Consider the following 23,409-nt stretch of genomic DNA (forward strand, 5'->3'; position numbering starts at 1 on the left):
CCCCCACTTGGTGTTTGAACCAGCTCCTCTTGTGCTGTGACTTCTAGGGCTGGTCTGGAATTTTTGCACCAGGACGCATAAAGCGTTTTCTCAAAATTTCACTAGGAATATTGAAACAGTAGCTCCCCATCTACTTCCCTTGGAAGGCTTTTCTTGGCTTCACTTTCTACCTGAAGGATATAGGCAGATGCTGAACACCTGGGCACATGGCCTTCCCTTCTCTCCTCCTGTTCCCCAGCTCTGGGGCCATAGAAGCAGAGAGCCCAGGCTGATCTATGGGCCTCCCAATGTGGAATTGATCTCAGAATCACTTCCCAGTAAAATTTTTGTGGTTTTAACTGTTATCACAGTTTGAGACTTTTTACATTTTTGAAAATTTTTTTTCCTTGGGAAGGGATTTCTGCTTCTGGCTCACGCCAGTTATTTCTCCAGCCAAATCCTGCCCTGAGTGAATTCTCAGTATTCAGCAGCGTGGCTTGAAAATAGCTCTGCTCACTCGCCTTTCCTTTTGCAGGCTGCAGTGCGATTGTCAACACAACACCTGCGGTGGCTCATGTGATCGTTGCTGCCCTGGCTTCAACCAGTTACCTTGGAAACCAGCTATGACTGACAACGCTAATGAATGCCAACGTAAGTTGTTGGGGGCTGGGTTTTTCTTGCTCCCCGCCCCCTTCAGCATTTTATGTGGTTGCAGAGCATGGAATGAACGATCTGCACTGACCCCACATCCCTGTGGCTCATCCCACGACCTCTGCGTGGGAAGCTTTGTGGTCGGCCCCAAAGCCCTGCTGTCAAATCTCTTTCCTAAAGAAGCTTGAACTGGTTTTCTGGGGAAGTGAGTAAAAATGTGATCTCTTCAGTTCTGGATGGTGGTGGACCTGCATGCAGGAAATGTGCCTCAATGTAGTTTGCTCCTCCAGTGTGGCCACGTGCCCTAGTGTACTAAGCTGCGAACCTGACCAACCACACCAGGGGAGGCAGCACACGCAGCCCTCTGCACTCCAGGGGGCTTAAAGAAGGAATCCATAGCACAGATCCTCTTGAAGCCTAGATGGGCCTTGCATTAAATCTTCCTCTGTATGCATTACGGGCAGTGTGTCTGTTGGCCTTTGTTGGGAATTTAATGCTCCTGTAAATGGCTGGATTGTCAGCATTGGAAGGTAAAGTATTTACCCATAGAACATCTAGCCTGGACAGGGGAGCTACTAATGTCCCTTATGCTGCTCCACGAGTGAGCAACAATCTTGACCTGGAAGGCTCCCCTGTCGTGAGATCAGGCTGTGTTCTTCTGGGGTGGCTGGCAGCTTTGTTGATTGTAGAGTTGTTTTCATGACTTGTTCCCCTCTCTGCTGGGATGGGACTGAGATTACTAAGGCTTGGTCTATGGCAACTGTGTAGTTAGAATCAATGTATCTGCAGTTGACTGTAAGATCTGTCCTCACGGAGGGAGGTTGACGGGAGCATTTCTTCCGTCCACCTTCCTTACTCCTGACAGCAAGGAGTACAGGGGATTGACTGCCAACCCCAGAGAGATCGATTTTACATATCTTTACCAGATATGCAAAATCGAACTCTGGAAGATCGACCCTCACCCTGACTGGGTCCATCTTCGCAGAAGTAGAGACAAGCCCTTACCCATTTCAGATATGCCCGCAGGTGGTAACAACAACTGCTCACTGAAGACCCTGGCTGGGATTTGAATTGGTGATTTAGACATGCAGGTGGCTTTATCATGTCTGGGTTTTATAATTTCGTTATGAGTCCTTCAGATCATCCTTTTGGACACCCTGCATTTTGGTAGCAGGCTTAGTGAATGTACTAGATGTACAGAAAAAAGCTGGTCTGTGTTGTTGATGGTTCTGTTTTGTGCAGGCTTCTACAATGATATCCACTTGATCAAGACTGAGTGCTAATTCTGGTCCCTTTCCTGCTTTTGCCCTAAACTTTGTGCATTCGTCTGGCTGCTCGATTCTCTAAAGATAAATTCCAGTTAGATCTACGCAGGCTACTTTATTTGTATAGCCAGAACCCTTCAGTAGATGCCAGTACTGGAATTCATGCTGGGCCGAGAAAGTGAAGCATGAAGCTCTGTTAAATCATGTGATCTCAGAGCTGTAGGGACTCTGCAACAGGCTGATGGCTGTTGCTCCCATGGATTTTAAAAGAAATCCACCCAACACCCTCTCACTGTGTGGAGAATGTCACAGTTCAGCTGTCTGTAATTGGATAAAGTTGAGATCTGGCCTGCATGTATGGACCAAACCTCTTTGGAGACTCCCAAAGTTCGGGTAAATTCCCTTTCTCCCCTCCTACTATGGTGGGGCTTCATTTTTAACTCTTATGCCTCCATGCTTTCTGGTTGCAGAAAAAGCCAAGGCTCTGCTGCAGAACCTGTTCTCCCCAGGCATTCGGCCCTGATTTGTGTGCTGGAGACATCAGAAAGCTTGAGTGATTAACTGGTTCTTCAGCCCCTTTTTGGCGTCATCCCCACATGGAATGCAGAGTTATTCTGCCCCTCTCATCCCTTCATCTGGGAGTGGGGAAGAGGGAGTTTAAATATATCAGATTGCTATTCTCCAATGAAACAGCGAGCAGTAACCCAGAGGAACATACCCGCTGAGCTCCTTTCTCTGCACTTTCAGCTTGCAATTGCAATGGTCATGCCTACGACTGCTACTATGATCCTGAAGTCGATCGCCACAAGGCCAGCAAAAATCATGATGACCAGTATGAAGGGGGAGGTGTCTGCCTGGAATGTCAAGTAAGTTGTGGAGGGGGGAATTGCACGTTGTGGAGGTGACATGATGGACTGTTGGGTGTCCTGTTTCCCCTGGTTGCATTGCTAGCCTGAATTGTAGCTCTGCATTGTGAGCAATATGCAAGTCGGGCGCTGTTACATTTTCTGTTAACTTCCCAGGGAATCTGAGCTCTTGGCATCTGGGTAAAGGCACATGTACCAGTGCTAGTAGTGTTGACGTAGCTTGTGGGCCTCTGTCTGCTGGCGTAGCCTTGGAAATGCCTGGCTAATGCACTATGAGTGGGATTTTCATCAGTACTCAGCACTGACCTTACTCTGCTTCCATTGAACTTAATGGGAGTTTGACCTGACTTCAACGGGAGCACAATTAGGCTGTTTTCCTCTTGAGAAACCCCACCCCAATTTACAGGGCCCAGATATTGTCACTTGTCTGTGTCACTGCTTAAGCATCCATGCCATGGTGTTCTTCCCCTTTCAGCGCTGAACTGAAGAATTACCACGATGATGCAAAATCCCTTTGACTTGTTAATTTCATAGCAAGTATCATTTAGTGGACAGTGCACTGCTAGCCGTGCTTTTACAAAATGGGTTATTCTGTCTTACTGAATGCAAGGCACCTGGCAAACTTTAATAAGAAACCCTGAAGCCAAACAGAATTTGCCTGAGTTCAGATATGGACCTGAAACCTAGCCCAGGTTTGTTGGCAGATTCACAAGGACTGATTTCCAACCGCACGTGAGTCTGAGCAATCTTTGTGCTCTTCTTTATTTACTTTCCAAAGGTTACCCTGTCATAAAGCTACCCAGTTCTGTAGCCTGGTAGGTGACCAAGTCTCTCCCTCCTTTTGCAATTGTCAGTGTAACTGATGCCCTTCTACTCAACTGTCTTTCAGCATCATACAACTGGCATCAACTGTGAGAGATGCATCCCCGGATACTACAGATCCCCTGATCATTCAATAGACTCACCCTACGTTTGCTACCGTGAGTATGGGCTGCCTTGCAGGTTACAGACACGGCTTCTGGACTTTCATTTAACAGCTGCATGAGAGTGACCCATGGGGAGTGTTTGGTGTTGTTTACCATTAGGGGCTGATGGCTCAGCCAGCCTTAGAATGTGCATGGCCACACTCACCCATGCACCTGTCTTACATTCAAAAAGGGCCATTGTCACGTGCAGAAAGACTGTTGTTGTTGCAATCAGCTGTAGATGCGTGTTTGAAGTCCTGAAAGGGATGGACATGTGTCCCTGTGTGACCCAGTAGTAGGGGATGACTTTCCAAAACACTCACATCTCTAAACCCAGATGATTCTGACTGAGAGTCTTGGTGGATTTGATTCTGCCTCCTGGTGTGGTGGCTTTTGTGATCTGCAGCAGAGCCTGCCTTAGCCAGAATTCCCAGCCCTTCAGAAGCATGATCTCAAGGGGCAGAGCCCAGCTGTTTGCAGCCTCCTGTGGGATCCTGCAGGGCAGCTTCCAAGATGATTGCAGCGCCCGAAGCTCTGCCAAGCTCGAACACTTGTAAAGAGACAGAAAGGGACAGCAGTGTGTGTCTCTCAAGCCCTATAGCGGTCTTCCTAGCCTGGTGGTTGCAATTAGAAGTCTCCTGTGTGAACCCAGACTGGGAAATGCAGGTTTCCTTCAGTAATGGGAGTTCTCAGTGACTGCTCTTGCTCTCGCTCTCGCTCTGCAGGGTGTAACTGTGAGTCAGAGTTCACCGATGGCACCTGTGAGGACCTCACTGGTCGCTGTTACTGCAAGCCGAATTACACCGGGGAGCTCTGCGATTCGTGTGCAGAGGGGTATACTGACTTCCCACACTGCTATCGTAAGTTCCAGCGTCGTATGAAAGGGATGTCAACAGGCATGTGTGGGAGCTAAAACTGCTCAGATCTTGGTTTGTAAGAAACAAGGATTGAAACCTCATTTGTGCAAAAGGCACCAGAAAGCCTAAACTTAGAGCTCCCATCTTTGCAGACAGTGCATGGGCCAGCACACCTCTCTCCCTGTGCTGTTACCAGTAGGTCACACGTTGCTCGTCTGTTGACCTCTCCTATGAGCGCAGACCAAGGCAGCACCTTGCTTTGGTAGTGATGCTGGGGATTAGTAGGCACCGGAGTCCTGGTGCTGAATGCTGGATCTTCACCAGTGTTCCCTGTAAGCTGAGCGCTTGGGCGGCTGTCCAGGAGAGATTCAGGTGCTGCCCAGCTGACTAGCAAAGGGCCCTCAGCACCCACAGTGGGCAGCATGTGTTTCTATTGGTGGTGCACATCTCTGCTTGCCTCAGTGCACACAGCAAATTTTATTCTACCTGTGGATGGGAAAAATGAGAGAGAACACTCATCTTCACCCCTCATTTTTTAGGTAGGGAAGCAGGTGGTTTTGGGATCCAGCTGGGATGTTAGTAACATGCTGATTATTTATTTTTAAGTCTGTTGAGTTTCGGGCTGGTGCCAGTTCGGGGCCCGTACTGAGCAGGGATGTAATATTTGCAATGGCTCTTTCTCCCCACAGCTGTTCCAGCTTTCTCTCACAATGATACTGAAGAACAGGTGCTTCCTGCTGGGCAGATAATACGTAAGCCTTGCTGTTTTACTGGCCTCTTCCGAAATCGTTCCATACACTGCAACTTATCCTTGATTGGTCGGTCTTACAGCCCTCCTGCAGATTCCGCCGATCCCAACTGCGATTTATAATGATAGTTGTTCATTGTCACACATAGGCCCCAACTGAGGTCGGGGTCCCTCTCTGGCAGGCCCTGACGAGTCACGTTGGAAGAGACTGTCCCTGGCTCAAAGAGCTTACAGGTGTAATCAAAAAGGCAAAGGGGTGGAGAAGGGAAATACCATTATTCCTGTATTACAAGTGGGGGACTGGAAGCACAGAGCAATTGTGGGGCTTCATGCGGGAGTCTCTGTGGAAGTTCTTTGACCTCCTGCACTACCAGGGTTAAAAGAGATGGTCCAAATGGTCCTGTCCGGCCTTAAAGGCTGCGATGGAGGGACCTGTCCAAGCTCACAAGGATTCTGGAGCAGGGTTGGGAGCTGAGCTGGGTGCTCCCTAGTCCCAATCTCTTGCTCCATCCTTTCCCTGCATCTGTGCCTATTTTATATTCATAGGCACTGGGTAGGCTTCAACGGTCTGTGCCAACACCCTCCTCTGCTGTGAATCAGTCTGGCCAGGCAGGTGCCTGTAGCCCAGAACCATATGACCATGGTAGTTTAGTGCTTGGGAACAAAGTTCTGCGTAAAATCATTTGCTCCCTCTTGTATTTGCACTTGTGCCCTTTCTCTTCCCCTTCCTCTGGCCTCTCTTTGGACAGAATTCTGACCCTTCCAGCTCATGACTCCTCTCCCCAGTCTTTTCCCACAGACTTCTCCATTGTTTCACGGTTAGTCCAGATAACCCTCTTCTTCCCTTTGATATTTTAATCTCTGTTATTTTCCAGACAGGTTTTTCTTTGCTGAGCTGGAGTCGCTCTTTCCCTCTGGTTCTCACCCCTTCCCCACTTTAAATAAAACTTCTGCCTCCCTCTCCCTCTCTCACCCCCTTTTCTCATACCAGGGAGAGCCAGGTACAGAGAGAATATAACATAACTGAGCTCCGCTGTGCTAGCATTCGAGTGTGCCCCCACTCTATGGAACTCTGAAGAGCTGTTCAGCCCTGGGGAAACCAGCATGCACCAAGTAATTGGGAGATGCTGCGATGAGCCAGCCCTTAAACCTTCCAGAGCAGCTGCCTTGAGCAGGGGTGTGCAAAGTGGGGGGGCCCCCTTAGGGAAGGGATATGAAATTTCCTAATGTGGGACGTGGCACGGTTGGCTGCTGGGTCTCAGGCTCATGCATCTCCTTAAAATGATGAAATAAGTTACTGTTTTAATCTATGTGTAGTCACATGTACATACCGATCCATAAAGTCTTTACATTCTGCTCACTCATTTTCTTACACGTGCCAAAAGGGTTGTTTTGTTTTGAATACAACAGAAATTTCCATCGGTTTGGATTACATTAGCCAGGTTGAGGGGGTCCTGCTAACTGCAGGGATGAAAAGTAGGGCCTGACATAAAAAGTTTGCTCATGCCTGGCTTTGAGGATTTGAAGGTTTACAGGGTCTATTCCCATGATCCATGGGCAATACAGCTGTCCTGTAATGACTCATCACAACCCCCTGTGAACAAAGCCTCATCCCCATTTTACAGAGGGCATTCTAGCCAGAGTTCCTGCTGTAATGCACAGAGAGCTGGCATGGCAGAGAGTCATTGGCAGAACTGGGGTTTGAATCGAGTCCTCCCGGGCTCCCTGCGCTGTGTGTTGCCCACTAGCCCAGACTGGGTGGTGGTGGAAATTCACTAAGTGCCTTCTGTCTTTCTTATCGCACCTTTGCAGACTGTGATTGCAACGCCGCTGGGACGGAAGGGAACTCCTGCCGCAAAGACTCTCAGAGGGGAGAGTGTGTGTGCAAACCCAACTTCCAGGGAGCTCAGTGCGATCAGTGTGCCCCTGGGCACTACGGACCCGGTTGCCAGCGTGAGTGACATGGGACTCTCAAGCCAGTTTCCTTGATGTTTTTGCAAATGTCTCTGGTGGCTGTTTTGACAGTTGCAGCTGGAAGCATGCTCCCCTCTCCCTTCTGGGACAGGAGAATTCCTCAGGCCTGTTTGTAGTCACCCATTCCCACGACTTTCTCTGAGGTTTACCAGAACAGCCCTGACGTGGCTGGGTTCCCTTGGCCTTTGTGGGGAACTCTGCAGGAATTCCCCATCAGTTGAACAGTGGGCTCAGATACAACGACAGTAAATGCATTACTGCCATCCTCTCTCTTCTTTTTTAACTCCTGTATTTCTACCCAAAGTTGATGGGTCACTTTGGGTTACAGTCTCCCCTCTTCTCTCCATTCAAATGTCTTTATATTTTATATCATCCTCTTCTGCATCCTGAGAGACATTGCTGGCTGCTCAGGGTTCAGCGCACTGCATCAGCAAAGGCCTATGGAACTGAAGTGTTCTCACCCTCTTCATCCCCACACCTAGACAGCTTCAGGACTGAATTTTAAGGGCGTGGGAAGGGAAGGGAGGAATCTTATATATGTAATTCTCACGCACAAGACTTTATTATTCTGGCCTGGTCTAGGGCAGCCCCGCATCTTCGGAAGGCTGGTGTACAGACTTGTGTTCCGCCGGCATAGGGCTCCTGGGTCTCTTGCTGAGTCGGAGAAAGTATCTTGATCTCTCCCTGTCTCCCACGTACACCTGAAGCTCCGATCATTTTCTTTCCACCCCCACCTGCCAACTCTGACTCCTGTGCTGCTTCCTGGGTCCTTCCACCTGCTCCTTCCATCCATGACCTCCCAGCTTCTGCTCAGGCTGATGGGGTGAGAAATGCTAATGAGGAGGCAGGATGCTTGAGGGAGCACAAGGAGGGAAACTGGCTATGGGCCAGGGCCTGCACTTGGGTCAGGTTTCAGGGCCTCAAGCAGAAATTTTTCAATCTCAGAAGTTTTGCCTGATTTTGAGGTAAAACCAGCATTTTAGCCAACTTCCTTGAGCCAACTTCCAGGCTGTGAAGAGAGGTGATACTTCTTGCTTATTCATAAAGGGACTGAGAGACTTAACCCCAAGAACTGTGAATCTGGAGGCTTCTCTCACAGCAGAGTCCAGAGCTGCCCTAAATTTTGCCCCTGCAGACCTCCTGCAGACCTTGGCCTTCGGGACAGGACAGAGCATTGGCCCCGTGGCTTTTCTGCCCTCCCACCCCTACATACCTTACCAACCCCACCGCTGGCAAAGTGCCTCAGGATAACCCCCCACACACACACACACCATCCCCATGCTACAGTCATTTAATGAAATCTTGGCTTGTCACCCCAAAGAGTATGAATCTCTGTAGCCTCTAAGAGGTGGCCTGGTGCTGTGTTGGGATTAGCCATTGCTGTAAAATGGCAGAGGTGCCTCCTGATTCCTCCTGCATCACCAGGACAAGAAGATGCAGCTGTTCACATGGGCCCGTTGTTCTTTTCCAGCATGCCAGTGCTCAGGCCCCGGCCAGTACAATGGCACCTGTGACAGTGAGACTGGCCAGTGCCTGTGTCGAACGGGATTTGAAGGGTATTCGTGTGACCAGTGTGCTCCTGGCTACTTCAGCTACCCTCTCTGCCAATGTGCGTAACACCTCTTCCTTCTCACAGGTGGGGGATTTCCTGTCCTGGGGAGGGCCAAGGTGGGGCGGGGTGGGGCAGGTATTTGCTTTCTGAATTTAGTATTATTTACAGGTTGAATCTCTCTAATCCAGAACACTCATCTGACAACATCTGTAATCCAGCACAATTTTAGTTAGTTGGACGATTGCTTATCATGAGTGTGTCCAAGTTTCCCATGGTCCCATAAAGTTTATTTCCAGCTGCCAGTCCTGGGTCTCAGTGTTCTGCGCTGTTATTTAGCCGTAATTTACCCCTGAATGTCTTCTAAGAGCCCAGTAAGCAGTGGAAGTGTTGGTAATGTGCTAAACAATATTGACCTCCCATGGTCCAGCAAATTCTCTGGTCTGTCACTGGTCAGGTCCCAAGGGCACTGGATCAGAGAGGTTCAACCTGTATTTGTGTAGTGGTAGAAAGCACATTATCCATGACTGCCACTTGCCTTTGTAAGAGAGCAGGTGTCACCCTCCTGACAGCGAGTCGCTTATGCCTGGACACTATTAAGTATTATTTGTATTCTAATAATGCCTGGGAGCCCAGTCATGGCCCAGGACTCTGTTGTACTAGGCACAGTGTAGATGCAGAGCAAAAAAATGGTCACAGAGCTGTAGACCTTACAATCCAGGTAAAAGACAGGAGCAATGGGTGTATACGGATGGACAGCAGAGAAAAAGGCAACAGACAGTGTTAGTTAGCGGGGGAGTAGTTCTTCACAGCCCACCAACAGCCTAAGCAGCAGTGCTCCCTCTAAAGTCTTTCCACCCATGAGTGGAATAAATTTTATGTGCACCAAGTCTCGTGCATCTGCATCACAGGCTGCCCACTGTGGGTGTCTGTGGGTGCTCCGCTGATCAGCGGGGCGGCACCTGAATCTCTCCTGGGTGGCCGGCCAAGCTCTCAGCCTACAGGCAACATTGATAACCAGCACAGGTATCACAGCACAGGAGAGTTTTTGGAAGGGTTTGAAGGAGGAAAGCGCATTGGTTGTCCAGCTGTTTATTTTGAGCCCAGACTTGGGCAGCTGGGTGAAAATGTAACAGGTGGGCAATTGGATACATCAGGGGACAACTAGAGAGGGGAGCTGACATCTCAGTCCGATGTGAGAGATAGGCCGTAAAGAGAAACAGCTTGATGTGACGGAGAAAGGGGAGCTGAGGGAGGCATGCAGAAACCCAGGGTACATCTATCCTGGATCAGGGTCAATCTTCCAGGGTTCGATTGAGTGTGCCTAGTGGGGGATGCACTAAATCAAACCATCAGGACTTGCCAGTTGACCCTGGTACTCCTCATTCTCATGAAGGGTAAGGGAGGTTTTCAGGAGGGTTTCTCCCATCAACCTCTCTGTGTGGACAGCCAGATAAGTCGATTGTAAATACATCAATTCCACCTATGCAATTGTAGACCTGCCCTCAGTATTCAAGCACTGAGCCGAGCACCCAAACACGCCTCATAGGCACTTAGTGTCAATGTTCCTGCTCTAGCTTAAGAATTTCCTCCCTCTTGTTCCTGGAGCTTTGCTTCGTGCTCTCAGCGACATAGCTCCGAACACTTCCGCACTGGCTTTTCCCTGCTTTGCAGTGTGTGGGTGCAGTGCTGTGGGGACGCTGCCTGGAGGCTGTGACTCGGTTGGAAGATGTGTCTGTCGGCCTGAGTTTGATGGGCCTCGCTGTGACCAGTGCCGTGTGGGATACCATTCCTACCCTCAGTGTCAAGGTATGGCGGAGTCGGTGGCGCTGGGGGGTTGGGAGGAGATGTGAATGGGATTGGGTGTCAGCAAGTGACAAAGGACTAGTGATTTTGAGGGCCTCTGGTTTTGGGTATCAGACTAGTGACACCTTAGTAGGATCTGACTTACCAGAAATGGTGAGCTCCCGCCCTCAGAAAATCAGGGCTCTTTTGAGGTGCTGTAAATTGGGCACCCGAATTCACTGGTCAGTTTTAAATTTTTGGCCCAGATCCCTTTGGTTTGCACTATAAACAGGGCAGGCTTGATCTGGATGTCAGGCTTGATTTGGTGCCAGTGTTTAGAACATAACCTGTCTTCCTCAGTAGAACTTCTGGCACTCTTTTCTAGCATTGTTTTTTGTTTGCACGTTCACCTCCTGAGCTTCTTTCTGTTGCTGAGTTTTGAATGGACTGTGAAGTCTTGGAGACCTTTTCCTGGTTTGGTTGTGACTTGAGAGAGAAGCATCCCATAGAACTATGATGATTTTAAAGAATAGTAACAGGGAGGTAGCCATGTTAGTCTGTATGCTAACAAAACAAAATAGCAATCTTGTAGCACTTTAACAAAATAATTTATTAGGCGATGAGCTTTTGTGGGGCCTGCCCTATGAAAGATCGTCACCTAATAAATTGTTTTGTTGGTTGTTAACATGCTACATGACTGATTTTTGAGAAGCAAACGTAGTTCTGGGGAGCGGTTCTGCAGAGATACCCTGGAAGAGACTGATGGGTCCATGCAGACTGTGCTGTTACAAGTTTTACCCTCTCTCCCTGTGCCATCTCTCTCTGACTGTGTTACAACCGAACTGCTTTTCTGGGTATTATGCCTCCATGTCCCACCACAGATGCTTTCAGATGGAGCCAAATAAATAGAAACTATCATGAATTTTGTATGGCTGTGTCTAGACTGCAAGCTGAAGTCTGCCGTGTTGGGAACGTTCGGCTAACATCCCTGCACACCTTGTGTTGCGAGGCGGAAGGGATGTCCTGGCAGAGGGGCTTTCCCTGATATTTGGCCTCATATGAATGTACCAAATGTTGGGAAATCCTCTTCTGATGGACTGTTGGCTCAAGAAGCGCAGATTGCAGTGATTAGGGATGTGTCCACTGAGCACTGAAGAAGGAGAGAACAGTCATTCACTGCACCTGGATCACAGACTAACTGTCTGGGAGATGGCTACAAATCATGTCTGGATCGACACCATTAGTGATGCAGAGGTGAAAAGACTCTGATCCAATTACTGTAATCTTTCATATTCGGCAGCCCCGGAACTGGGAGGTTGCAATAGAGGTATACCTAGCAGTGAATAACACTAAAGAGAACCCAGGTTAGATATTAAGAAACAAATAAAAATGTATGTAAAGTACTTTATTTACAGTAGCACTGTATACTGTAAACTTATTCTGTATTTGCTGTATTTATTTATTTTCACTATACTGTACTTATGGAAAATGTAACTAAAATTTACATATGGTTAAAATGCCAGTTATTTGACAGTTCTGGATGATAGCATGCCAATTATGAAAGAGTTACGATATATGGCCAGGTCTAAACTAGGGATCAAAGTCAATCCCAGATACGCAATTCTAGCTATGCTATTAGCATAGCCAGAATCGACATATCAGGATCGACTTTGTTCCTTAGTGTAGATCATGAACCTTCAGGCTCACGCCAATGTCCCTTGCTCTACATGTTAGCGTGGAGTACCAGGTTTGACAGCTGAGACCAGAGAGATCGATTTTGCCATGTCTTCACACATGCAACAAAATCAGTGCCTGGAAGATCAATTGCAGTGTGTTGACCCCCCATAAGTATAGACATAATCTTGGTCTCTGTGCTTGCTAGTGCTGCTTCTCATACTTTTTTTTATTTGTGTGCCCCTCCTTTGCAGTTTGCTCCTGTGATCCCCGGGGCTCGGTGGATAACAGCTGTAGCCCATCTGGTCAGTGTCAGTGCCATTCCAACTATGCTGGGCACACCTGTGGCCAGTGTGCACCAGGATTCTATGGGTACCCCAGCTGCACATGTGAGTAACTCTCTTCACATGGAAGATTTTGTCTACCTTCCTGCAGAGCAGAAGCAGTATGTACCAGGCAGAAAACGGTGCATTCTGCTACTTGCTTTGCATTGCTTTGGCTTTCCCCTGCCCACTTCTTCTTATATCTCCTCAGGTCCCAGCTTCATATTAGAATTCAGACTGGACCTTTCTTATAGAGGGAGTCAGTATTTATTACTTACTCTTCCCCTGTTGGAGTAAATACATTATCTCACAGAAGCATTTTCTCTTGCACGTTACATGTGAATTGCTAAGGCTAATCCTAAGGCCGTGGTACCTGTCCCATAGAGTTCATTTGTAACTGTTAATTACCAGCGCCTAGGTCTGCACATTCCAGTGTCCCAGCCCTCAAGTACATGAAATGTTTTAGAAAATGGACCTGCAGAATATAACTCAGGAGCTGAATTTCCATGGTACATACCAAAGGCAGAATTATAGCCCTATCCTCCCAAAACGGAAGGAGAAATGCACACTAAATTACTCCAGTTTGTTCCAGTGTCTGGCCATTTGTAATCCATTAGCTTTATAAAGTAACATGTTTGGTACTGTGCAGTGCTTTCAGAATGAAGTGCCAAAGCGTGGTTAGATTTCACTTTGAAAGCAAAGCTTTAAAGCAGGCTCGCTGGGATTCACAGATATATCTCTCCACTTGAGTTAGGTTTCAGGGGCTGAGGAGGGATATCTGGGCTCAAGCAGAAGTTGTTGAGCTCAGAGGTTTTGCATGATTTTGAGGTAAAACCCTCATTTCAGCTGAGTTCCTTGAGTCAAACTCCAGGCCGCAAACTTCAGGGGGCTCAAAACCCAGGCTGGTTCTGTGAGGGCCAGACTGGTAGTTCTCACTGCTCTTGCACATCAAACTTGTGGTTAATTGGTGATGATGAATGCTGAAAAGCCAAGAGACCTAACCCCACCAAGGTAAAGCAGGCCTGCCTGGAGACTGCACTGTACCCTTCACCAACTTCTTGTTCAGACTGGCGTTTATAAAAGGTTTATTAAATGAGATAAAGATCTTTTTAATTGTGCTGAAGACTGCAACATGTCAATACTTGTTTTTATCAGTTAGCCAGATGGTTCAGTTGGAGCAAATGCACACCTCCCAGTAACATCCTGCTCTCCAGATATGCCAGCTGTCTGAGCACTCTGATATAGCCTGTGCAGGGATCAGAATGCCACCTGTGGATTCACCCACGCTGCACTAAAAGACCTGTGGCATGCCAGGGCCAGCCTGGTTCAGCTGCCTTGGGCTCACACTGCTTGGGCTGCAGGGCTGTAAAAACTGCAGTGTAAACATTGGGGCTCAGGCTGGAGTCTGCATGTCTACGCTGCAATTTTTATCCCTCTGGCCTGAACCCCGTGAGCCTGAGTCACTTGATCTGGGCTCTAAGGCAGTTTCTTTGGGCTTTTTTTGTACTGCAGTGTAGATGTACCCTGAGTGCCCAGTGCTGCTGTATTCCCAGTGAGTAGCCCCTTACTGCACAGGTTGAACCTCTGTAATCCGGAACTTTCTCAACTGGCCACATCTGTAATCCAGCATGATTTTAGTTAGCTGAATAAGCGCCTGTCTTGTGTGTGGCCCAAGTTTCCTACAGTCCCGTAAAGATTGTTTCCAGCCACCAGTCCTGGCGCTCAGTGTTCCATGCTGTAATTTACTGCTAAAGGTCTGGCACATTCTCTTGTCTGGCACTGGTCAGGATTAGACAGGTGCTGAAGTAGAGAGGTTCAGCCTGTATCTTACTCTGCTCTCAGTTGCACCAACTTAAATCTGCAAGAAATCTGCTGAAGGCAGTGGCACTACGGTCATGGAAAAGGGGTGAGAGTTAAATGAGATTCAGGTCAATTTCAAGTAACTCCTCCATCCAGCCCTGATTTTCAGTGGGTCTGCTTGCAAGGTGCCCGATCTAAAACCTTTAGGAGTCTTTCCATGGACTTCAGTGGGCTTTGGATCAGGCGCAGAGGGTAGGTTTTAACTCATGTGAATCATGCCCCTGCATTAGTGCAGGTGGCTGCATGCATTGTGTATTATTAACCATCCCTGTCATGCCCTGGGCATAATCTCCTCCTCCACCCTGCCACCAGTCAGACTGGAAAGCCAGCTGTACACTTGTGCCTCCCAGCAAGAACTTACCACTCATTAAAAAACGTTCTGTGATACAATTTCCCTGAAGCAACAAAACAGCAGCGTTGCTCCTTTTGCACAGGGCTAAAAGTGGAAGCCTGGGTGGCAGCCAGCTGGCTTACTGTTTGCAGCAAAAAGTGATGCCGGCACAATGGCTTTGAAGAGGCTGGAGGCTTGGATCAAACTGTCTCATGGGGGAGCAGCTGCCACTTTTTTTTTTTCATCTAAAGAAATAGCTAATGTGCAAATGGAACTTTTAAAAAATAGACAAACTGAGAGAGAGAGGAAAACTGGAGTTTGAAAATCCTCCATTGTTTTTCCTCCTGCTCTCAGATTATTGCTCCTGAGTTCAGTTCCTGCTGCTGACTCAGCAGTGATATGTGTTCTCTTATCCCCATTTTGAGCTCTCTAATTGAAATGCACCAATATAGTGGGGAGGGTGGGTTAGAGAGCAAGTTCCCGCTTTGGTTTTTGTTATTTAGAACAAATCCTGTATTTTAATCTGCACCATGAGTCCCAGCTGCCTTCCAGCTCTGTCTGAATGCCCATCCTTCCCTGCTCACCTGCAGCTTGCCAGTGCTCCACAGAGGGCTCTCTCCATGGCACATGCGATCAGGAAACGGGACAGTGCAGCTGCCGCCCCAAAGTCGCTGGTCTGCGCTGTGATACCTGCATGCCAGGGGCATATGGATTTCCACACTGCGAAGGTAGCGTTGTTCTCCCTTCCTCCCACTGTATGACTAGGTAGTGTGGGGCTTCCCCCTACACCCTCAAGCTCAGCTGTACGTACTGCCCAACACTTGGAGCATGGATTTAAAACCATGCTAATAAATACGCAGACCAGTCCTGGCCCCAGTGAAAGCGGAAACACAAAAGAAGCCTCCCCGACAGTCTCCTCTATGAACAATTTCTCATGTGTGCACACAGGACAGATCCGTGCATTAAGGGGTCTGTTTTAAACCTGCTACAAGCTGTGCTTTTCCTTGCAGTGGGCTCCTGTAACCCCGCAGGGTTAGCAACTGCAGACCCTTCCCTCTCCCGGGTGAGTATATCACACGCCCCCTCCTCTCTCTGGGCTGTTCTGTGTTTTCTTTCCTGCAAACCTCACTTGTTTTTCTTATCTGGTCTCCATATTTTTTACTGTGTCACACCACCTGCTCCAGGTGCACTGCAGGGCTTCCCACAGTATAGAGAAGTCAACCTTTCATCTGTCTCTCTAGCTGCAGGTACTGTGATGCTACTTGAGCCCCTGGCATTTTTGCTTAATCCTTGGGGTTTTTCCCCCTCTTTTTCAGGATTCCTGTGTGTGCCGGGCATATGTCGAAGGTCCAGCTTGCGACAGGTGCAAACCACTGTACTGGAACCTGACTCCAGATAATCCCTATGGATGCACAAGTAAGGGCTTTACATTATCAGAGGAGTCCGTTCCCCTCGAGGTTTCAGCACCAAACTTAAGCCTTAGGAGGCTGTCTCCATTCCCTATCATATCCACCTTTAGTAATGGCATGAAGAATTGGCATCCCAAGTGGCAGGGAGTGACTTTGCAATCCACACTTAGCAAGGAGATGGGCCAGACATGGGACCTTTTTCAGATGAATGGATCCAAGGGTTTGTTTTGCCAGCTCTGCTAGGACCAAATTCTCAGCTTTTCTCTCTGACTTGACGTGCTAGATTTGCATGCTCAAATACAGGTTTTCTGTGTGTCTAAAATGGGATTGTGCATGTGTGAAATCCAGGGCAAGCATGGCTGAAAATCTAGTCTTTAGTGTGTGCTACTCTGGTTAGTTTCCATCCGTAGCGGAAGCTAAGAGCTGGTTTATTTCATCTTTCCGTCCCCTTGGCTTCTGTCGTGTCTACTTTCCTGTGGTGCAAGGAACGGTGGTGTCAGTGTGACTGGATTTAATAGTCTCATGATGGCTGGGTGGTTGTCCTCACTCTCTTGTGCTCTCCTCAGGCTGCCAGTGTGACACCAAGGGCACCATCAGCGGAGTTGCAGAGTGCCAGCAAGTAAGATCACTCACAGTGTTCCCTGTGTAAAATGAGATCCCTGTAGGATCCCTTTAGAATTCATGTGTTCAATAGCTGAAGCTCTCCAAAACTGGCTGCCACAGAACCACTCTTTGTTTCAGTGTCCTATCATAGAATCATAAAATCCTAGGGCTGGAAGAGACTTCAGGAGGTCATCAAGTCCAGTCCCCTGTCCAAAGCAGGATCAATACTAACTAAATCATCCCAGCCAAGACTTCGTCAAGCCTAGACTTAAAATCCTCTAGGGATGGAAATCCCACCATCTCTTTAGGTAATGAGTATCAGGAGGTAGCCATGTTAGTCTGTATCTGCAAAAACAACAAGAAGTCCTTTGGCATCTTGCAGACTAACAGATTTTTTGGAGCATAAACTTTTGTGGGCAAAGACCCACTTTGTCAGATGCAACCCCAAGAAGGATCAAACTCACACCCCTGGGTTTATAAGGCTAGCTCCTGCAACCCCATGTCTAGCCTCTGACGTGGCCTTGTCTGCCTAAAGGTTGCTCCAGTGTGTTCTGGGTACCCTTTGTCAAGCTGAAACTAGAGATCATTTATCCACATTGCCCTCTTGGTATTCATCCTGCTGATGTGGTGAAGCTGGAGCTCCTGGGTTTAGAGTCTACATCAGAATTAAGAAATAGGTGTCAGGTCATTCAGAGAGTTTGTGCTTGGCCTACAAGAAACCAAGAAACATTGTGTTGTTTTTGTATTGCAGTAGCACCTAGGGACCAGGATCTTATGTGTTAGGTGCTGTACAAGAAAGACAGCTCCTACCCCCAAAGAATTTGCAACCTATAGTAATCCACCCAGAGCCCAGTCTGGCTGGCAGGTCCCTGGCAGCAGCCTTGCCAGGAGACTCCAGAGTGGTTTGTCAGGGTTGCAGGTGTGAATTCTTCTCAGCATCCATCACGGTCTTTGTAATGTATGTGGAAAGGTAAAGGCCGCTGCATAAGGTAATGGGCCTCAGCCATATTCTGCTGTCCCTGTGCTTAAGGGAGAGTGGGTTTTCCCATTCCCCATCTCAAGGAAAGGGAAGAATTCCCTTTGTTTCAAGTAGCTTGTGCTGAGGGATGATCACTGAGGCCTTTTCAGGAATGAGGATTTTAGTTGTTGGTGTTATACTGACACAACTACATTAGTGCAAACCTTGGTGTAGATGTGCTGTGTCTGTGTAAATCGTAATTTGCTCTGGTCCTGGCCCCCTTTCACACTAGGGCACTGCATCTGCATTGGTGGATGCCCCAGTGTGGTAACAATGGTGTAGCTGTGACAGCACAGACCCTCTGCAAGGCAAGACCCAATTATCCCCCTAAGGCAGCTCACACAGTGCCTGCCTGGCCTAGGTAAAATGACTTTGCTGTCCATAGTCTGTGCTGTGGTTGGTGGCCAAGGGAGGATAATAACAAAGCGTTAGCATTTTATAAGGGGAATCAAATGCATCTCTCTTTGTACGGTCACCGTGCTGTGAAATAGTCTAACTGTAGGTATTGATCTAGCCCCATTATGGTATTATTTATTGGGCGTAGTGTGAGAGTGGTTTACAAGCCTGGCTCCTTGGCCAGCACCTGCCCTATTGTGCCCCGCACTCATTACTGGTTTTCTCCTCACCGTGCTATGTGAGGTAGGGCAGGGCTGTTACCTCAGTGTGCAGAGAGGGAGCTGAATCACACCCTTGCTTAGGGAAGCTCTGACAGAGCCGGACACTAAACCTGGGTGTCCAGAATGGCAGGCCTGTGCCATGGCCACTGCCCCACACTTCCTCTCTTAAACACTAATTTGGTTGTGCTGAGTGTTGAGGAGGGGCAGAGCCAACTCCCAGGGAACACGGCCTGACCCTGTCTGTCTCCTAGGGCAACGGGCAGTGTTTCTGCAAAGCCAGCATCTGCGGCCAGTTCTGCTCCACATGTAAGGACGGATACTTCAACCTGGACCATGCAAATTACTTTGGCTGTCAAGGTGGGTACCCTTCGCTCTTTGACAAGGGGCTTGCTCTGCCAGCTGGTGTAGAACAGGGCAGAGGAGCCAGCCCCTGGAGCTGTCTAGGTTCTGTGCGGGAGATACCCTCAGGACTGGTAACCAAGCAGGGTGAGAACAGAGGGTTGAGGTGGTAGAATTGAGGGCCTGGTTTTGACTCACTGTATGTGCCTGGAGTGGATCAGATGGTCCACACATTCTCTTCCATCCCACTAAGGATGGAGGGGGGAAACAGGGGAGGGTGGTCACCTGGAGTTTCCTTATTGCCTTCCAAGCTTGCTCTTGCACCTACTTCCGTTACCCTGTGTGCACATTCAAGCTGGTAAGTAGAGGCGAAGCAGCAGAGGCTGCAGCTGCCTGTTGCTCTGTGCAGTTCTGCCCCCTGTGCAATGTGCTACAGGAGTGCTGGGAGAAGTGAGCAGGACTGCTACAGGGACCAGGGAGTTAGAGGCCTGGCTGGAGCAAGGAGGGCTCACTGCAAGCCTCTGCAGGCCTGTGTTCTTCTCAGCACCCACCGGCAGTCTCGGCATAGCTGAGCACTGAGGTGGAGGAGAAGCAGATCCAAGCGGGGTCTGAGCCAACATGAAAACAGATACAATGGAATAAAGATAGAGCGCTTGGCTGCCCCTCCCTTCGGTGTGCGGCTTTGACTAGTGCTCTTCGGCGCTCGTTAATGCCAGTGGAATGTAAACATGTGCTTCCTGTCCTCAGGCTGCCGGTGCGACGTTGGCGGGGCCCTCGGGCCGGCATGCGAGACGAGGACTGGAGCCTGTCACTGCAGACAGAACACACAGGGCCCTACGTGTACCCTGTAAGAGGCTTGCTGCGATTCCCCAGTGGCTCAGCGTGTTTGCACTTCATTCCTTCAGCTGGAGTCTTCTCTGGCGCCCCCTCCCCAGCTGGCGTGCAACAGCCTTACCCCTCCCGAGGCCGCACACCTCCCATCCCTTGCAACCATTGCCACACACCTATACCCTAGTGTGTTCACCCCTCGTTAGGGCCCCTCCTCTCCTGTCCCTTCCCTCTTTAGAACAGCTGGAAAGGAGTTAACTCCGCTCCAGTTTTATGCCCTGTTAGTGCTGTGGATGTGGTGTTAAAAGCTGCAGGCACCACTCCGCTTGCTGGCTTCTCACAGGTGTGGAAGGAGCCCCTCAGGTCACAGCCATTCATGGGAGTAGCATGAAGTGGGAGCTGGTCTGTGGAAACCAGGCTTATACCTATCAACTCTCTGCCCCAGGCCTGCAAAGGACCATTATTTCCCTGACCTCCACCACTTGAAATTTGAGTTGGAAGAGGGCACCACACTGGATGGCCGGGCCGTTCGCTTCGGCTACAACCCTCTGGAGTTTGAGAATTTCAGCTGGAGAGGATATGCTCAGATGTCTCCCATTCAGGTATGATTTACAGGTCTGGCCCCAGGCTGTGCTCCCTACCGGGAGAGGATACGGAAAGCTAATAATGTGATGTGCTGTAGACACGTGTCTTATTTTAACCCAAAGAGCTTCTCTAAACCCAAGGTCATGTGGTGGCTAAAACAAACAGTGCAGTGTAAATATAGTCTGTTTGCACAGATATTTCCTGTCACATTAGGGACAGCCTAGACTGAGGATAGGAGATACTCTAATTCAGGAAGCCCTGCTCAGGAGGTCAGACTGGAGGACCACGGTGGTCCCTTCTGGCTGTCTGATCTATGTCTCCTAATCCAGTTACTGCAGAGCCTCTTGTGGGGCTTTCTCTAAATGACATCTGTGGGGGCCCGGGCATCAGTTCTTCCCTGTTCTGCCGCACTCTGCATAAGGCTCTCCCACCCCAGAAGGGAAGCCACATCCCTCCCCTTGCCATGTGCAGCTTATGCCCTTTATGGGTGCATTGCCTGGATGGTTGCTAAGTTTTCTGCATGTTCGCTAGGGGTGCATCAGTATCACCCACTGACACTGGTCTCTCCAGCTTTTCCCTCCATGGGCCTTTCTTCTGCATACCCCTATTCAAATGTTGATTGTGTGTCCCTAGCAGGGAGGCTTTTTTTATAGAGCAGCCATACAGGGTTGTCTCATGTAGCAGACTCCTTATCCTGACCCTTGCTCTCTTTACCTGCAGCTGGAATATTCTGTGCTTTGCTTTGCTTGGCTAGGCTGGGTTCCCTGAGGGGCTGGAGGGAGTCAGTTGCTAAATTTTGGTGGGAGCGAACCCCTGACTCCCATGAGCGCCTTTGAAAATCCCAGGCTGAGCAGCCAGAGGCTTGAGCTGTGCACTTTGCTGCTGACTTGGTTTGGTGTCCGGTAGCTGCCTTAGAGTCTCCAGTGGGTGTGGAAAGCTGCACAGGTGCGTAGCTTTAGTGTGAACAGGCCCCTCTTTCATGGGAGCTCCTTTCAGAGGGACTTGGAGCTTTTGCTCCAGCAGCTAGTCGGACCCAGCTGCCTTTAGTGTCCCTTGCCAGCACCTTTTCTCGAGGTAATGGCCCTCCTTTGCAGTAGCCAGTGTATCATGTCCATGGCAAACCTTCACTTGTTCCCTGAGGCCATGGTGCAGGAAAGCACTTCAGCATGTGCTTATATCCCATGAAAGTCAATAGGATTTAAGCATGGACTTAGCATTAAGCACATGCTTATGAGCTTCCCCAGGTAGGGATGCATTTCTGAATCAAGACCATGTGGTGGCTCTTGATTAACTGGACACATCACTCCTTGGTGTCCTTAGCAGGCTTTGCTATGTGTTAGCATTTTAGGTGTCAGAAAGAACCATGTGATTTCCACATACGGCGTCTCTGCAGACATTTGAGGGACGAACCCTTGAGCATAGATACACGTGGCTTTGGAGCCACCTGTGGTCTCGTTACAATATAAAGCACCAAACCAACATAGCCCATATATTTAAACCCTCCTCCGGAACCCCCTACTCATGCATATGATGAAGTGGGTCTTTGCTGACAAAAGCTTATGCTCCAAAATATCTGTTAGTCTATAAGATGCCACAGGACTTCTTGTTGTTTTTGTAGATACAGACTAACATGGCTGCCCCTCTGAAACCAGTGTTATGTTAATAATAAAGTGGAGTCAGATATTTTGTCAGAGTGACCTCGTATCCCTAGCTTGGGACATGCCCTGCAAAATAACCGCCTGCAACCTGCCTCACCCCCAATAAATAAATAAATAAATAAATAACACTGCCCCTCAGCGCGAGGCAGCTTCCATTCAAAAGTTGATGGCTAGGCATGCTCTCTAGTTACACACTGAGTCTGAGCGCCCCTCAACACACGCCTGTGTGAGAGGACCTCCTAGGTGTTGTCAGGTAGCAGAGCTGCTATTCAGTGCATGCCCCCGTCCACCCAGCCACGGCACGCATGGAGGAGGAGGGTGGGCAGGTGCTTTTAAAATGCACACAGTGGCCCGTGTGCCATGCATTCTCCTGCCACCTCCTTCGCGCTGTTAGGCTGCGTGGCTGTTCGACTCCCCCCGCGCTGTGGCATGTTGCTTAGAGAGCATGACCCCGAGCTGCTGTGCTGGGGCTGGTGGCAGCTGGTGGTGGAGGTGATTTAAGGTGTTGCTCTGCTTTTCTCCCCATTCTCTTTCCCACCAGCCCAAGGTAGTGGTGACTTTCAGTGTGACCTCCCCTGACCTCTTCCGCATCGTCTTCCGCTACGTCAACCGGGGGCCAGCCAGTGTGGAAGGCAGGGTCTCGGTCCTTGAGGAAGGAAAGTTTAATGTTTGTGGCAACTGTAAGTGCATTTCTCCCTTCCGGACTAACAGAAACAACCCGCTTTCTGCAAACCACTCCTCCTCCCCTTTCCAAAACGCCGCCCATGAGGACGTTCTAACCTCCTCCAGCATGCCAACCGTGTTGCCTGTGTCATGCAGAGGGGAGGGGACCAGAGAGAGAGGCAGGTAGGCAGGCAGGCAGGTACTGCTTTCCCACAGGGCGGGTGACAGGCCCGGTGCTGGCCTCACTGTGACGTGTGCCCCATGTGCTTTTGCTTTTTGCAGAGTAAAGTCAGAGTCACGGTAGACGTGAAGGAGGCAGAGCTCTATCTCTTCCATGTCATCCTGAGGTATATTAATTCAGGAGGGGCCACTGTGTATGGCAAAATTACAGCTTATCAGCCACGAAGGAGAGGTAAGGATCCCACGCTGCTCCCTGTGCCATTGCTGCTTCCTTCCCTCCCCACGCAGCCTCCCACGGCGCTGCTCCCCGAGGATGCCTCCGAACGGCTTTATCCTGGAACTCCTGCTCCACAGACCCCAGGGCTGGATCAAGACACCACTGCCCCAGTTAACATACCAGTGTCACAGCAATCCCCAGCCATGGCTCTGAGCGCTGCAGAGAGCTCTCGTCTACTCAGCCGATGTGGGAGGAGGCGGTGTAAGGTTTACATGAAACTTCCTGCCTGGCACCCCTGAAGGATGGCCTTGAAGGCCCTTGCAGAGCCTGAGAGGAGCAACTACGCGTCCAAGAAGGAACCAGATCCCAACTTCAGCATCTGGACCCTGGGTTTATTTTTCAGGCCCTGTCTCACTGCTGGCTAGTGAATAAAGCACCGGGACATGTAGGGCAGGGGAGGTACTT

General features: G+C 49.3%; 1 protein-coding gene across 3 annotated transcripts in view; it reads left to right on the forward strand.

Annotated features, from left to right (window-relative positions):
• LAMA5 (laminin subunit alpha 5) overlaps positions 1-23,409 on the forward strand; it is a 178,643-nt gene that overhangs the window by 96,967 nt on the left and 58,267 nt on the right. For 2 of the 3 annotated variants that reach the window (XM_075012169.1, XM_075012170.1), the window contains 17 exons: positions 515-630; positions 2,643-2,761; positions 3,651-3,741; positions 4,452-4,586; positions 5,273-5,335; positions 7,144-7,284; positions 8,777-8,914; positions 10,529-10,663; positions 12,568-12,702; positions 15,418-15,555; positions 15,838-15,890; positions 16,144-16,243; positions 16,803-16,855; positions 18,726-18,831; positions 19,561-19,660; positions 20,087-20,243; positions 22,426-22,564. In XM_075012169.1, coding sequence (XP_074868270.1) covers positions 515-630; positions 2,643-2,761; positions 3,651-3,741; positions 4,452-4,586; positions 5,273-5,335; positions 7,144-7,284; positions 8,777-8,914; positions 10,529-10,663; positions 12,568-12,702; positions 15,418-15,555; positions 15,838-15,890; positions 16,144-16,243; positions 16,803-16,855; positions 18,726-18,831; positions 19,561-19,660; positions 20,087-20,243; positions 22,426-22,564 — 1,919 coding nt within the window. Of the gene's footprint in view, positions 1-514; positions 631-2,642; positions 2,762-3,650; positions 3,742-4,451; positions 4,587-5,272; positions 5,336-7,143; positions 7,285-8,776; positions 8,915-10,528; positions 10,664-12,567; positions 12,703-15,417; positions 15,556-15,837; positions 15,891-16,143; positions 16,244-16,802; positions 16,856-18,725; positions 18,832-19,560; positions 19,661-20,086; positions 20,244-22,425; positions 22,565-22,829; positions 22,960-23,409 lie in introns of all 3 variants that reach the window. The other variant, XM_075012171.1, reaches the window with a different exon arrangement.

The sequence above is a fragment of the Carettochelys insculpta genome, chromosome 17 (genome assembly GCF_033958435.1).
Source record: "Carettochelys insculpta isolate YL-2023 chromosome 17, ASM3395843v1, whole genome shotgun sequence".
In the NCBI taxonomy this organism is placed as follows: Eukaryota; Metazoa; Chordata; order Testudines; family Carettochelyidae; genus Carettochelys; species Carettochelys insculpta.